We start from the raw sequence: 16,550 nt of genomic DNA, 5'->3' as shown, positions 1-16,550 counted from the left end.
TACAATGTTCTCAAAGTAATCCTAAGAAAGTCCCCTCATAGATCTACCACACCAAGATCCTCGACATCTCTAGATACTTTATGATACTCTCAGCTACTACATCATGCCCCAGTCTCATCCCTAGGCAACCCCACCATTCCAGGACACTCCCGGCTGTTTGATGCCCCTGGTGATTCTTGAGTCCCCTGGCTCTCCCTGAGATCTACTTTCAATCTCCTTGAGATGCCCCTCGCTCTCCCTGAGACCTGCTTCTCAATCTCCCAAAGACATCTCTGGATCTCCCTGAGACCTACTCCCAGTCTCCCTGAGATCTGCTTCTCGGTCTCCCTGAGATGCCCCTAGCTCTCCTTGCGCCACCCCTGCTGAGATGATTTGAGACTCCCCGCTCCACAATCGCTAGCCCACCTTCAATAAGGCTTAAACCCTCTCCAAAAGCCCTAATCAACTCCACAGTCGTTCGATCAAGACCACAAATGAAGATGACTGTCCAATCGCACATTGGTCCATGAAAAAAATCCATGGACCATGAGAAATGGCCAGAGAAACTACATCGGTCCACCATGGACCGTGCAAAATGCCTAGAAAACAAGCGCTTGGTCCACGCACCCTCCCATGGACCGTCGGTTCGTGATGGACCGCGGTACATCGAGTCTGCTGGCTGGCTAGGCTGGCCTGCGTGTACCCGACCTGCGTGTACCCACACTGCTAGGCCTAGCCTGCACCAACACTGGCCTCCGTCGGCCCATGGGCCCCTTCGACAGCTCATGGACCGTACCAACTCCTTTCTGGGCTTTCTTTGTATGTATCTTCATTGTTTGGACTTCATTTGGACTGTTCTTGGGCTCGTTGGATTTTGTTCATCATTTTGGATCTCATTCTTGATTTATTGGGGATCGAATCTTGAGGTATCAGATTTCATCATATTTTTATTGTTGCAGTTGCAGGGCAAGGTTAAACGGTCTATTATATTGCAAGCAACTGCTTACAACTACCTCATAGTTAAAGGTGCAGAGGAACTTGCAATGCCATATTTTTCAATGGTAGATCTGAGCCTTCTTCTTTTCTTCTTTCCTTGTTTACTTTGTTGGTCTCTAATTTGAGTACTATTTTTAAGTTTTTATTTTATTTTTTTAAAAAAATTCTACTCCTAGTTTGTAGTCTTTTTACTTTGCAACCACCTTATGGTTCAGGCCTGCCCAAATTAATTTGGTACTGGGCTCGGGCCAGGGCCAGGGCCAAGGCTGGGCTCGGGCCTAATTTTTTTTAAAATCATCAGGCCTAAGCCCAACCGAAAACTCGAAATGAATTTTTGGGTCAGACTCGAGCAGGGATAAGGCCCCATCCAGTTCCAGCTCTAACTATGATGAAGATTTTGGATGACTAATTTTTAATTAATGATCCTTATTAGAATAGATATTGCATCCTTCGGTAGCTCTCATTCTCTCGATCTTCTGATATCATTTTATTTCTTGCATTACTTTGAATCATTCTAAATACTTGTCTTGCATCATTTTAAATCTTGCATTGTCATATTATAATTTATATAATTAATCTATAAATCTATTTATTTTTATTTTTAGAGATTATAAATCATGTCTTCTAGAGGTTGGAGCCATCATAGTCGAGGAGAGAGTTCTCATGCAGCCAGCTCGCATGGTTCTACGCCACACATACCATGCAGTAAACTCTAATACTTTAGATATTAAGATTATTTTATCCTTTATTATCTAATATAATATTCTTTATGATGTCTTGCTAGTCTCAAGTTCGGACGATGTGGGGTCATCAGTGATCCTACAGTCACGTAGAGCAGCATCTGACTCTCAGAGTCAGCAGTGTGATAGAGAATTTATTGGCTCGTGGCACCTCTAACTCGATCAGAGGATAGAGAGCTCATCCACATTCAGAGCCGCTCGTAAGTACTATATCTTCACTGAATATATTTAAAATTTAATCATTTTAGAGTCTAATATTTATTGTTCAAAATTAATTTTACATCACATTTAGAGAGCCTAGGGTATCTTTTATAGTTACCAGGATAATCCGATGATTGATGTCGAGATCGGTGAACTAGTTCTCCAATTGATCATCAGAGGCTCGTGATGCAGCTTGTGAGATGTTTTCGATAAGTTAAAGATGTTTAATTTTTAAATTCATGATAGATTTATATTTTATTTATTAATACATACTTGTTTCTATTTACAGGAGTACTATAAATTCAAGACTCCTCAGGATGAGGAGGCTGATTGTTGGACTTTTAAGGAGGTGGCCACACATAGGCTCCAGGATGGACTGTACAACTTTAGATAGTCTGTCATAGAGCACTCCAATTCAGAGTCACCATTGGATAGAAAGTCCTACACAGATCATTGGATACAGGCGGATATATGGGAGGCCCTCTATGATCAGTGGAGCACTGAAGAATACTCTGGTAGGTGATAGAGGGCACAACAGAATCAGACCGTCCAGCAAGATCTGATCAAGCACACCGACAACTCTATTGGCACACATGTTGTAGCCGATAGATTGATAAAAATTTTATACTTAAATAAATTTCATTTTAAATTGATCATATGTATGTTTTAATTAATTTAATTTTATTATTTATTTATTGTAGATATGGCAGCTGGTTTGTGCACCTGGACAGCTATAGATATAGGAGGCCACACTCCAGTCTAGGAGGACTGGTGATTACTTAGATCTTAGATCTTAATAGATTGTGGTAACAATTTAAAATATTATTTCTTAAATTTTTATATATACTGATATGTATAGACTATATAGATGGATTACACAGAGTATCTCATATCACGACACGATGAGGACTTATCCTCTCAACCCCTCTTTGACCTTGAGAGATGGCTTAGGGCCATCTGAGGGATAAGTAGGAGCCAGATCATAGGATTCGGCCATAGCTTCAACATCCAGTAACTTGATACTCTTCGACGTCCTCCTCTTAGAACTCGACGATCTAAATGTGGGGTGATGCACATGTCGAGGAGATCGTGCAAAGGCTTTAGAGCTGGTGATCTTAGAGCTTCCAAGATACTGTCTGCAATATCATCGTTGAGATTTTTTGGGACCCACATCTACACGATCAGTTGGGCTCGTTATCGCAGCCATCACAGCAGGTAAGTCTATTAATAATTTTTTTATTTATTTTAAATTTTTATATTTAAAAGCTTTACATGTTTAGATTTGAGTTTGAAAATGAGATATAGAAAATAAAAATTCAATCTAATCATCTAATTGATGGGTCGGAAGTATCTATAGCTTCGTATCATAAAATGAAATGTATAGGAATAATTTATTCGAGAATCAGAGTAGTATATCAAAATATACGTCTCTGTATTGATATATATACATTCGTATCAAAATTTACTAATAATATTTTTTTTTTGTTATGAGATGTTGGAATATCCGGCTCTCATCCACAGCTGCTGGAGAGGATATATAGGAGCAGGAGGAGGATGAGAAGGATGACGAGGAGGATCTCATATGATTTTTTTTATATGTATATAATTTTAATATTTGTAATACAGTATAAATTTATAAAATTATATAATTTATATTTTTAATATAATATAATTAATTTTATATTTATGATTATGTTAAATAATTATTATTTTATTTATAACAGATTTTTAAAAATGTAGTTGATTGTTATTGTAGTTAAAATAGATTTTAAAAAATTTAATTATAATTTTTTTAAAAAAATAAAAAAATTATTGATGACGGCATTAGTGATGGGCAAAACTGTCACTAATAGTTTTTAATTAAAAATAAATAAAATAAAAAATTATTAGCGACGGCATTAGAGATGGTAATTGCCGTCGTTAATAGTTTTTAATTAAAAAAATTAAAATAAAAAAGTATTAGCGATGGCTTCATTGTCACTAATGTCGTCGCTAATTATCACTATTAGCGATGAGACTGTTACTATTATTAATAACGATAATTAGCGACGAATTTATTTTCGATAAACTTTTAGCGATAGGATTTTATCATTAATAGTATTAGTGATAGAATTCGGATTACTAGTGATGGTGAATAACCATCTCTAATAACCCGTTTTCTTGTAATTTAGTCTAAAATTATAGATTTCGAAAAGTTATCCAATTCAAAAAGAAAAATTATCTTAATCGGACGTTATATGATTAAGTTATGAGTTTTGCAAGTTTGATTTATGATTTGACTTTGTGATATATGGCAAATTTTTCCTTTAGATCCCACTCAGCCTTAATACGAATAATCAAAGTGATCTATACCGAGTCCTACTTGGAATGACTAAGTGGTCCACATCGAGTGTGGCCACCGATGACTAGATATGGCGTCAGAGTTAGATTTGCCAATGTCCACTTCAGAATATTTTATTTTTAAATTTTTTGGGATGCACTCATACTAAATCAATGTGAGCATCCGTTTGTATCAAAAAAAAAAATAGTCTATATTGAGTGCAGTGATCCTTCCAAAATAAGATAAAAATTAAAAAAAATAATTTGAGAAACACCTAGATTTTCATCGCTTTTGTTTGCAATTATAAGATTAAAATCATTGAAGGTCCTTTAAAATGCAATTTTGCTAAAAAAAAAAAAAATGTAAGTCATCTTTCTTTCGCAATCAACAGGTAAATAATTTTTTAATGCAAAATCTATAAAACTTAAATTGGATCAAAGGGTTGTTGTGATGACATTGGCGGAAGGTTATTAGGAACTCACTGGAAGCCCCTCCAAGCGGCTTTGTGCAAATTCTGAATTTGTTCCAATAACAGGGCCCGTCCCGCTTCTTCCTCCCAAAATTGTAAGAGTAAAGCGTTTTACCTGCGTAGTACGACACTCCTGTCAAGTAAAATTTTGTGGAGAAGCCAAGAAGAAGGCAAAAGAAGACCACCTGTATAATACGAACATTGGAGCTCTTCAGCTACGCAGTCACGGCACTGAATGGGGACCTTCCACGATATGTAAAACCCCCTCAGCAACACGTCACGAACCGCAGCCTGCGTACGATTCTGAAGCATGCCCGCCATCGGCACCGTCCCTGCGGTAGCGCAGCTCTTCCGAAGATCGGCCACTGTCGCGTCCCCAGCCAGCGCATACAAGTACTCTTTGGAGGAAGTAGAGTTATCGACGCAAAAAGGGATGGGGATATACGAAGGTTCGCCCACCGATGATGCCGGGCAGGTCACGAAGATGACGCTGTTGTTGGTCGTGTTCAGTGCGAAGGGATCGCCATACTTGAATTTGCTTGGAGGCAGGAAGGGTAGAGACCGGGGGGAGCAGCTCGGGGAATCGAGGCCGGCGAGGACGACGCGGGCCATCAGGTCCTCGTAGGAGATTTCCGCCACGTAGTACTTGGTCGAGTACAGTTTCAAGACGGCTCGATTCTGATCACAGGTGAGTTGGTACTGGGGATCACCGCAGGTGGAAGGATCGGTGGTCAGGCGAAAGGGGTCGCTTATGTTCCGGAGATCTCCGCAAGAAGAAGGACGGCAGTCTTCTCCGGAGGCGCTTGTAGGCGAGGCTAACAACAAGATGGCTATGATGGAGGCCAGCCGTCTCGGGCCCATGGATGGAGGAAATGGGGCTCCAAAAAGCGGTGGATTTGGGTACATAGGGTGCTGGCGAATTGGGATAGGAATTGCCGGTTGCATGTTTGTCCCCCCCAAGATTCATCAAGGAAGTGCTGCCTAATTTTCCACAAGAAAACGCATGTTTGACTCAAGAAGAAGCTCCCCAAGGTGATGTTAAAATCACGGAGGCAGTCCTGCATTGGACTATCGGACTTGGGAAGTTTCCTCGCTGCTTACTTGATTACTACAAGAAACTGGTGCATAACTTTCTACGAGAAAACGACTTCTTGCCTCAGGAAGTTTACTCTCGGTGATTCCAAGGTGACGTTGAAAACACTAAGTTCTTCTACTTCAGTTTGGATGTATTATTAGCTGACTCGCCGGATAGATTTTGTCTGGCAGAAAGCAACGGCGGAACCTCAGCTAGAAATTTTTTGTGGAATTAAAAATCGTATGGCCACTATTTTGTTCCATCTCCTTGCACGTAAAAAGTAATCTTTTTCATTCTTCTACTTCTGTTTGGATGTGTTGGGGAATACCCACCGACCGACTGGCCCGACCGACTGACGGCCTGACCGACTGGCGGCCCGACCGACTCCGACGGACGACTGGCCGGCAGACCGACCGATCGTCGGTCGGGGCGATCGACTGACGGATGCCATCACCGGCTAATTATCGGCTCACGACCGACTGAAGATACGTCGGGCGCACCTTGCCCCGACCGACTGAACCCAGAGGTCCGATGGCCGACTCACGAAAGGCTCGCCGACCAATGGAGGTGCCCGACGCCACTCAGCTGGCCACCGACCTAGGGTCGGCCGACTCCTCCGATCGCCGTACAGCCGCCAGACCTTGCCAGTTCTGACAGCAACATGCGGCACGACTACCTAGGGGCATTATCCCGCCGAGGGCATTGTCAACCCTGGTGATTTGACAGCCGCACGACGACGTGACATTTTCGCGGCGACTCTGACAGTCTACAGTGAGTTGACAGTTCCTCACTTGTTCGCGCCATTAATGACGGCGCCATACCATGCTCCACTATATAAACGGGGGAAGGCAACAGTGCAAAGGGATCGACCCGCTCCGTCTCTCCCAAAAATGCAGGCTCGCTCCTCTCTCCCTCTCTCTCTCTCTCTCGATCGAGCTCTCCGTCTACATTTCACTGTTGCCCAGTCACCTCTCTGACTTGACCGTCGGAGGGTCCCCGCCGGAGCCGACTTCGGTCAGTGGACTTCTCATTTTTGGAGGTGCACGTGCACGCTTCCCGACGATCGGACGATGAGGCGATTGTTCGCAACAGATTGGCGCGCCAGGAAGGGGACAGCATGACAAAGACAAGAGCTCAACGATCGAGAATCACTGGGTCGGCAAGGCGCTCTTCCCGTCGGGAAGAGGCCTCCCCGCCACCACCGACGGCGGAGCCCAGTTCTCCGCGCCCCGCAGTGACCACAGAGGCGCAGATTGCGGCCATCGTGCAGCAAATGACCGTACTGACCGACGCAGTCAAAAGCCTCCAGCAGCAACCGACGGCCCGACCTATGCCCTCCAGGAGCAGCCGCCGACGACCGCGCCGATCCCTGTCGCCTCCATGCGAGCGCCCCCAACAGCGCTCCCACGGAGAGGAGGAGGGACGACCATGGCGCGATGACCGACGGTCCCAGCGGCCCTCTCCCTCCCCGTTGGAACGGGCAAGGAAGGAGAAACGGCCGCGCACGCCGTCGGCCTCCATCTCGGAATCTTCCGGAGACTCCACTCTTGGGGTCTCCCAGCATCGACGAGCGGACGACTACGAGCGACGGTTTGAGGAAATCGACCGCCGACTCGCCCAGTTGCAGATGGACGGCCAGAAGTCTTCGAACGACGTCGACTTCCAGACCGCCCAACCTCTCTCCCGACTGGTCCTCGACGAGCCGATTCCCAGTCGGTTCAAAATGCCGAACGTGGAGCCATACGACGGCTCCACCGACCCAGTCGACCACCTCGAGAGCTATAAAGCTCTCATGACGATTCAAGGGGCAACCGATGCTCTTTTTTGCATCGGCTTCCCCGCCACGCTCTGCAAGGCTGCCAGGGCTTGGTACTCCGATCTCAGATCGGGAAGTATCCATTCCTTCGGGCAGCTCGAGCACTCGTTCGTGGCCCACTTCAGCACCAGCCGAAAGCCGCCACGAACGTCGGACAGCCTTTTCTCCCTCAAGCAGGGGGAAAACGAGACGCTCCGACACTTCGTGGCGCGATTCAACGCGGCCACGCTCGAGGTCCGGGACCTCAACGAAGACATGGCTGTCTCAGCCATGAAGCGGGGCCTGAGGGCGTCCCGATTCACCTATTCTCTGGACAAGACCCTCCCCCGGACTTATGCCGAGCTACTGGAGCGCGCATACAAGTATATGCGCGCGGACGAAGGAGCGTCCGACCGACGCTTGGCCGAGCCCAGAGGCCCAAAAGAGAAGCGGGGAAAAGGTCGGGAGACCGCCGAACCAAGCAGGCCCCCGACCGATAGTCGGGTCTCGCCACCCCGACGGATCCAAAAATCACCCCGGCAACAGACTCCAAGGCCGGTGCACCCCAGGTATGACTCCTACACGCCTCTCTCCGCTCCCCGTGCGCAGATCCTGATGGAGATCGAGGGAGAGGAATACCTGCGACGGCCTCCGCATCTGAAGGCAAAGGGCCTCGACCGTCGGAAGTACTGCCGGTTCCATCGAAGCCATGGCCACGACACCGAGCGGTGCATCCAGTTGAAGGATGAGATTGAAGCTCTCATCCGTCGGGGGTACCTCGGCAAATTTCGGAAGGGTCCGCCGACCCAACCAGTTGCCGGTCGACGCCCCCAGCCGACTGAAGAGGCGGCGACCAACCAGCCGACGGTCGGAGTCATCAACATGATCTCCAAGCGGTGGGGCCCGAGGACATCTGCAGGAGGGGAGCCGACGAAAAAGCCGCGCCCGGATGACGTAATCACCTTTACGGAAGACGATGTTCGGGGTATCCAAACTCCCCACGACGATGCTGTTGTTGTGTCGGCGACAATAGCGAATTATGATGTAAAACGAATTTTTGTTGATAATGGAAGTTCGACAAATATTTTGTTTTACTCGACCTTCTCCCGAATGCGACTGTCAACTGACCGACTCAAGAGGGTCTCCATACCCTTGATCGGCTTTGCCGGAGACACCGTCATGACAGAAGGAGAAATCACCCTGCCCGTGATGGTCGGCACCGAACCACGGCAAAGCACGGTCTCCCTCACTTTCGTGGTCGTCCAAGTCCCTTCGGCTTACAACGCCATACTTGGACGACCCGGATTGAACGCTCTCAAGGCGATCGTCTCGACGTACCATCTCCTTGTTCGGTTCCCGACCAAAAACAGAATCGGGGAGATGCGCGGAGATCAACAGCTCGCCCGACGATGCTTCCAAATCTCCGCTCAAAGCGACGAGTCGAGGGGATTTCTGACGGTCGACAAGCTGGACCAACGGGAGGAGGAAGAACGAGGTTCGCCAGCCGAGCAGCTGGAGGCGATCCCGATAGGAGAAAATCCCGACAGGAAAGTTTGGGTCGGGACTCAATTGCCCGACACCGAACGACGCCGACTGACGGAGCTGCTGACGGCCAATGCCGACATATTTGCTTGGTCGGCAGCAGATATGTCGGGCATCCCCCCGGAAACAATAACTCACTGACTCAACATCGACCCGACGATGAGGTCGGTGAGGCAGAAGAAAAGGTCCTTCGCCCCGGAGAGGCAGAGGGCCATCGACGAAGAAGTGGACAAGCTACTCGAAGCAGGCTTCATCCGAGAATCCACGTATCCCGATTGGCTCGCCAACGTTGTCATGGTCAAGAAGGCCAACGGGAAGTGGAGGATCTGCATTGACTATACCGACCTAAACCGGGCCTGCCCAAAGGATAGCTTCCCACTTTCGAAGATTGACCAGCTGGTGGATGCGACGTCCGGATTTCGACTGCTCAGCTTCATGGACGCCTTCGCTGGGTACAACCAGATCCGGATGGCGCCTGAAGACAAGGAGCACACCGCGTTCGTAACTCCCAAGGGCCTCTACTGTTATCGGGTGATGCCCTTCGGATTGAAGAACGCCGGCGCCACCTACCAGCGACTCGTCAATAAGGTCTTCAAAGACCAGATCGGGTGCAACATGGAGGTGTACGTGGACGACATGCTGGTGAAAAGCGTGCAGATCTCGGACCACGTTCAGGATATCGAGGAGACCTTCCACACCCTTCGGCGACACCGAATGAAGTTCAACCCGACCAAATGTGCTTTCGGGGTGACCTCAGAGAAATTCTTCGGATTCCTCGTTTCACAGAGAGGGATCGAGGCCAACCCTGAGAAAATAAAGGCGATCCTCGGCATGCATCATCCGAACACCAAAAAGGAGGTCCAACAGCTGAACGGAAGAATCGTCGCTCTTAGCCGATTCATTTCCCGATCAGCTGAAAGGTGCCTCCCGTTCTTCAAGATTCTGCGTCAAGCGAACGGTTTCTCTTGATCGGATGAGTGCGAACAGGCCTTCGAAGACCTGAAAAAGTACTTGGCTTCCCCGTCGCTGCTCGTAAAGCCGCAGGTCGGGGAGACCTTGTATCTCTACTTAGCCACATCTTCCGAGGCGATCAGTTCGGTGCTCGTTCGGGAAAATGAGTGCCGAACTCATCAGCCCATCTACTACACCAGCAAGGTGCTCCACGAGGTCGAAGCCAGATACTCAAAAATGGAAAAGATGATTTTCGCCCTGACCGTCTCTGCGCAACGACTTCGACCATACTTCCAGGCCCATGCCATAGTGGTGCTCTCCAACCAGCCCCTGAGGGCAATTTTGCACCGACCGGACACGTCCGAACGACTGGCCAAGTGGGCGATGAAGCTCAGCGAGTTTGACATTCAGTACCGACCGAGGCCTGCCCTGAAGGCTCAGGTCTTGGCCGACTTCATCGCCGAGTGCCCGACAACCGACCAAGGGTCGGGAGCTGAAGACCCAGGACGAGATGCGGTCTCTGAGCCAGACCCGATCTCCACCTGGGTACTCCACATCGACGGAGCCTCGAACGCTTAGGAAAGCGGGGCCGGGCTCCTGCTCACGAATTCGGATGGGGTGGTCACCGAGTACGCCCTCCGGTTCGACTTCAAGGCCTCCAACAATCAAGCCGAGTACGAAGCACTCCTCGCTGGCTTGAGGATGGCGAAGGAGCTGGGCATCGACAGCCTCCGTGCATTCTCCGACTCTCAGCTGATCGTGGGGCAGGTCAAGGGCGAGTTCGAGGTGCGAGATCCAACCATAATCAAGTACCTTCAGAAAGTGAAGGACCTCGTGGCGCGCCTCGAGTATTTCAAAATTTCCCACATCCCTAGGTCGGAGAACGCCCGTGCCGACGCACTCTCCATATTAGCAACGTCGGCCTACGACTCTTTAGGTCGGACGTTTGTGGAGAACCTCCAGCAGCCGAGCATCGATCGGGTCGAAGAAGTGCAGCAGCTAACGTCCGAACCAAGTTGGATGGACCCGATCGTCCGGTACCTGGCCGACGGGATCAGTCCTGAAGATCCCGCGGAGGCCAAGCGACTCCGATGGTCGGCCTCGCAATACGTGATCATGGACGGACGACTTTACAAAAGGTCATTTTCCCTCCCTTTGCTCAGGTGTTTGGGGCCGACCGACGCCGACTACGCTCTCCGAGAGGTTCACGAAGGAATTTGCGGGAACCACTTGGGGGGCAAGTCCCTAGCCTTCAAGGTCCTGCGACAAGGCTACTACTGGCCAACCATGAAGAGGGATGCGGCAGAGTTGGTCCGGAGGTGCGAGCCATGCCAAAAGTATGCCAATATTCAGCACCAACCGGCCAGCCAAATCGCTCCCATTGTCGCTCCGTGGCCCTTCACCCAGTGGGGAGTCGACATTCTCGGTCCATTCCCCCCAGCGTCGGGCCAGAGGAAGTTCATCGTTGTCGCCATCGACTACTTCACGAAGTGGGTCGAGGCCGAGCCCTTGGCACAGATCACCGAGCGGAAGATGGAGGACTTTATCCAAAAATCCATCATCTTCAGGTTCGGATTGCCGCACACCATCATCACCGACAACGGACGGCAATTCGACAATCAGGACTTCAGAGACTTCTGCGCCAGGTTCCACATCCGGCACCGACTGACTTCAGTCGGGCACCCGCAGTCCAACGGTGAGGTTGAGGTGACCAACCGGACCTTGCTCCATGGACTCAAGACACGACTGAATGAAGCCAAAGGTCTCTGGGTCGACGAGCTGGGCTCCGTTCTGTGGGCTTACCAAACGACCCCCCGCGTCCCGACCGGAGAGTCGCCGTTCAGCTTGGCCTACGGGACGGAGGCTATGATCCCGCTCGAGATTGGCCTGCCGTCTCCAAGGGTCGAGCGGTATCAGGAGCCAGACAACTCCGAGGGTCGGAGGGCCGACTTGGACCTCCTCCCCGAACTACGAGACGAGGCTCAAATTCGGATGGCTTCATACCGACAGAGGGTCGCCCGGTACTACAACGCCAAAGTTAGACCAAAGCTCTTCAGGCCTGGTGACTTGGTCCTGAGGAAGGTGGAGGTCTCGAAGCCCTTGGACCAAGGGAAGCTGGCTCCCAACTGGGAAGGACCCTACAGGGTTGCAGACACCTACGGGCCGAGAGCCTATCGGCTGGAGACCCTTGAGGGGAAGCCCATTCCCCGTATTTGGAACGCCGACAACTTGAAGCTGTATTGCCAGTGAATTTTGTAATTCAGTAGTCGGAATACAAGTTCGGTTTGAAAGTTCGAAGTTTAAACTCTTCGACTAGTGATCGGTGCTCATCAAGGTCAAGCCCCGACGTATTGACGCGGACCTAGCATCCACCTAAAACCGACGACCTCATCGTCGGTGAGACATCGGACCCTTACAAGGACCGATGCATCTACAATGACGGGAGTTGGCACTCCTTCGACGACGCGTCGGACCCTCACAAGGGCCGACGGACCCTTATGAACGGGAGTTGGCGCTCCTTCGACAATCAATGATAAATCGGACCCTTACCAGGACCGATGTATCCATATCAACGGGAGTTGCACTCCTTCGACTTATGGCAACACATCCGCCCTTGACAAAGGCCGATGCATCTGTTGCGACGGGAGTTCATACTCCCTCTACGGTCGAATTTTTGGGCCGAACCATCGGCCGACAGGTCGATCGGGCCCCGACCAAAGAGAGGCTAAAAGCCCACGCGACTGTCGTCGCGACTTCCGACCAGGCTACGGCCGGTCGAGGGATATTCGGCTTGCCACCGTCTATCGCACAACGCGACCTTAGTCGCATCCACGACTTGCCGACCGACCAACGGCCGGCTGAACGATATTCGGCTTGCTACCGTATGTCGGAAGACACAGAACCCGATGCAAGAGCATGGGGACCAGACTTACTATCGTTCCCCCGACACTGCGCCGGAAGACATTCGACTGAATGCATCTATGAAAGCCCGACTACCGAACCTTCACCAGGTTCGGTCGGCTCCCGACTCAACAGATGCACCTGACTGACGACTTCGACTATCGGAAGCCGACCTAAAGTCGAAACGTACTCTACTTTCGGGGCTGCACAAGTTGCTGAAGTCCTACCGACTTACGTGAGTTAGTGACTTACCTAAGTTAGTGACTCATGTTCGACATTGCAGACATGTTCGACATTACAAACAAAGGGAGAAGGTAAAAGAAGATTTCATTCAAGACTTAAAGAAATTTTATCCATAGATAAAATAAAGTTTACAAGAAAAGGCCGAAGCCCGATTACAAGTGCTTCAGAAAAACAAAAACAGAGATAATCGGCAGGGCCCGATCATCTGTCCTAGTCGATCTCTTCGACCGACGGAGGATCGGGGATGATCGGCGTGTCGGCCATAAGCGGCGCTAGCTCGACGGCTGAAGAAGGTGCTTCGGTAGGCGATGGGATATCGGTCGGCGCCACCTGCTCCGGGATGGCCTCCTCCGCTACGACGATGCCTCCCGAAGGCTGGTTGGCCATATCCTCGGTTCCTTCCTCCTCGGCTAGCGGCGGGACAACGCGGCTGACATCCAACTCCGGGTACAAGGCATGGACGGCGTCCCGACCGTCCTCGAACCCGACCCGGTATGAGGCGAAGCCCGACTCGAGCATCTCCTCCCGGTATTGGTCGGAAGCCCGGAAGTCTTCCACCGCCCGATCGACCGACTCTTTCGCCGACCTTGCCTCATCCTCTCCACGGGCGAGCGACTCCCTCGCCGACTCCGCTTCGACCCTCGCCATTTCGATGTCGATCTGGGCGATGGATAGCTCCTCTTCGGCTTCGGTGAGCTTCCCCAGGCTGACCCGAAGTTGCTTGCATTCCCCTTGGAGTTCGGCGGTGGCACCGTCTCGTTCGCGCCGAAGACGACGCACGGCCCGACCTTTATGTCTGGCCTCCTTCTTGGCCGACTTAAGTTCGGACCCAAGCCGGGAGACCTCGTCTACTAACTTGGCCTCCCGGTCGGCCGATTGCTGAAGTTGGTCGGCCAACATCGCCCTCTCTGCTTCGACCGCCGCCGACCTCTCCTTGTAGGCGGCCCGGACGTTGCCGAACCTTCGGTACCCGGCCTCCAGTTCGGACATCGTGAAGATCAGCTGCCGATTGAAAAGGCTTCGTCAGAATCGCATAACAAGGAAAAATTTCTAAGGGAAAGTGATGCGAAGCTTACCTCAACCATGGTCGGGTAGAACCGCGACAGCATCTCGATCACCTGCCGAGATCGCAGCGACTCTACGTCGGCTAGGAGCAGGATCCCCTGACACAACCTCCTTGCAAGGTCGTGGTCGGCCAACGCCGACGCTCCTTCGGGGTAATGCGCGCTGGGAGGCGCAGATCGGCTCCCCGACCTTGTCTCGTCCGCGGGCTCCATCGGGGCTTTCCCCCGATCAGCTGCCCCGATCGACGGGACCGGCAGCGAGGGGATGCTGGAGTTCGATCCGGCGCCCCCCGTTGCGCCAACGGACGCCGCCGGACGATGTTCGGTTTTTCGAACGTCATCCGGCTCCACCCGCACCGGCGAAGTCGTCGATGTTCCCTCGGCCACCTCCTCAGCCGGTCTCTCCTCCGCGTGAACCGTCGGAGCCACGAGGGCTATCACGGGATCCGACTGGTCCGTCGTCGATGCCTCGACGGTCGGCGCCGCTGGAGCAGGTCTCTTCGGGGGGTGCGAAGGACCGGCCCCCGATGCTGGCCTCTTCCTCGTTGCGAACCGCCGAATCTCAGCTCTGTCGGCCGCATCCTTGGTGGTGTCCCTGCAATACCGACAAAAATGTTAAAGACCGGACCAAGAGCCGAACAAAAAGTAAGGCCGGGGGATCGGGCGATACCTATTCGGGGGACCAGACTCAAGCCGGCATCATAGAGAGCTTGTTCGGTAACAAGCTCCCTCTGCTTCGGGACCGACATGTCTTTCAGTCGGTGGAAGTCCTCCCGATCGTCCGCCTCCACCCGACTGTTGTCGTTGGCCTCGGTTCGGGGCACACCCCAGCAGCAAGGAAAGCCCCAAGGAGATGAGGAAGAAACAAAAAAGAATTGGTTCTTCCACCCATGAATGGATGATGGAAGACCGGTGATGAAGGCAAGACCCTTCCGGGGGTTGAAGAGCCACCACCCTCGGGCTTTAGGGTGGGGTCGGAGCACAAAGAATGCCCGGAAGAGTGAAACGCGAGGGTTGGTCGGCAAGAGCTGACACAACAGCGCGAAGGAGATGATGAGACGGACAGAGTTCGGCGCCAGTTGCGCCGGACAGAGTCCGTAATAATCTAATAAATTCCGGACAAACTCCGAAATTGAAAGCCGAAGACCCGCGCGAAGGTCTTCGACATACAGCGCCAGATTGCCGGGCGGAGGGCTGTTAACCCGACCGCCGGCCCCTGGAGCGGAGAGCCGAAACTGCTCCGGGATGCGATAATGCTCCCGAAGCCGATCGACATTCGGCCCCGAAAGCGAGGAGGCCTCATCTTCCGGAGCCGATCGGGAGTCTTCGGTCGGGTTCCCCGACCGAGCTCCCTGAGTCGGATTCCTGGTCATTGTACCGGAACCGAATGAAGAAGAAAGAGAAGAAGAGGAAGAAGAAGAGGAAGAAGAAGAAGATGGGACCACGAACCAGATGAATCTCTCCGGAAACAAGGAAGCTCTGCCCGCGACGACTGAGAAATCGCCCGGACAGAGTTTCTCCAGCGAAATGGCAAATGTGGGTCATGGGTCCGGGAGGTCCTATATATATAGGGCCGACCGACGGCCGAGATGCTTCCGCACCGACCGAAGACCAGCAGATGCACGACGCGTGGCGCTCGCCGGTTGGCGGAGTATTCGGCGTGCCCCATCCCGGGACGGCCGCACCGCCCACATTAAATGCCGGAGGGGGCGCCGGCCAACCACCTCGACACGCGGCGTGCGGGGCGCGGCTTCGCATTTATGCGCCCGCGCCGATTCGCATTCCCGATGGGATGCCTGACAGCGGCCCACACTTCCGCGATCGGCGCCGAATATCCGACCGTCTGACGCCGTATCGACCGGCGCCCGATCTTCTGACACCGACGCAACATCTGACGACGACAAGACGCGACGTCTGACACCTGACGCCGACGTGGCTTCTGACACCGACTAGACGTCCGGATCGCTTGGCATTTATAAGGCGTGTGACATCGGATCAGCCGGCGGTACGGTCGGATCTACGCATGCGACAAATCCACTCCCAGTCGTCCGGGATTGCTGCCCGAATGAAAGCATCGGCCAGCTCACCACCCGACTTAGGAGTGGAGGGGGGCAACTGTTGGGGAATACCCACCGACCGACTAGCCCGACCGACTGACGGCCCGACCGACTGGCGGCCCGACCGACTGGCGGCCCAACCGACTCCGACGGACGACTCCGACTGGCCGGCAGACCGACCGATCGTCGGTCGGGGCGATCGACTGACGGATGCCAT

At 51.7% G+C, this 16,550-nt stretch overlaps 1 protein-coding gene across 1 annotated transcript in view; it reads right to left on the bottom strand.

The window, feature by feature from the left end:
- Positions 1 to 6,072, bottom strand: part of LOC105060343 (LEAF RUST 10 DISEASE-RESISTANCE LOCUS RECEPTOR-LIKE PROTEIN KINASE-like 2.1) — a 40,102-nt gene extending 34,030 nt beyond the window's left edge. Inside the window, exons 1-2 of the mRNA XM_010944006.4 lie at positions 4,891 to 6,072; positions 4,719 to 4,820 (exon numbers count right to left, since the gene is read on the bottom strand). Of these exons, the coding sequence (XP_010942308.1) occupies positions 4,719 to 4,820; positions 4,891 to 5,650 (862 nt within the window). The 5' untranslated portion in view covers positions 5,651 to 6,072. The remainder of the gene's footprint in view (positions 1 to 4,718; positions 4,821 to 4,890) is intronic.
- Between the last annotated feature and the right edge of the window lie 10,478 nt (positions 6,073 to 16,550).

Source organism: Elaeis guineensis, chromosome 1 (genome assembly GCF_000442705.2).
Source record: "Elaeis guineensis isolate ETL-2024a chromosome 1, EG11, whole genome shotgun sequence".
In the NCBI taxonomy this organism is placed as follows: Eukaryota; Viridiplantae; Streptophyta; class Magnoliopsida; order Arecales; family Arecaceae; genus Elaeis; species Elaeis guineensis.
Note: the sequence above shows the minus strand (reverse complement) of the source record. Positions and strands in the feature narration are given on the sequence as shown.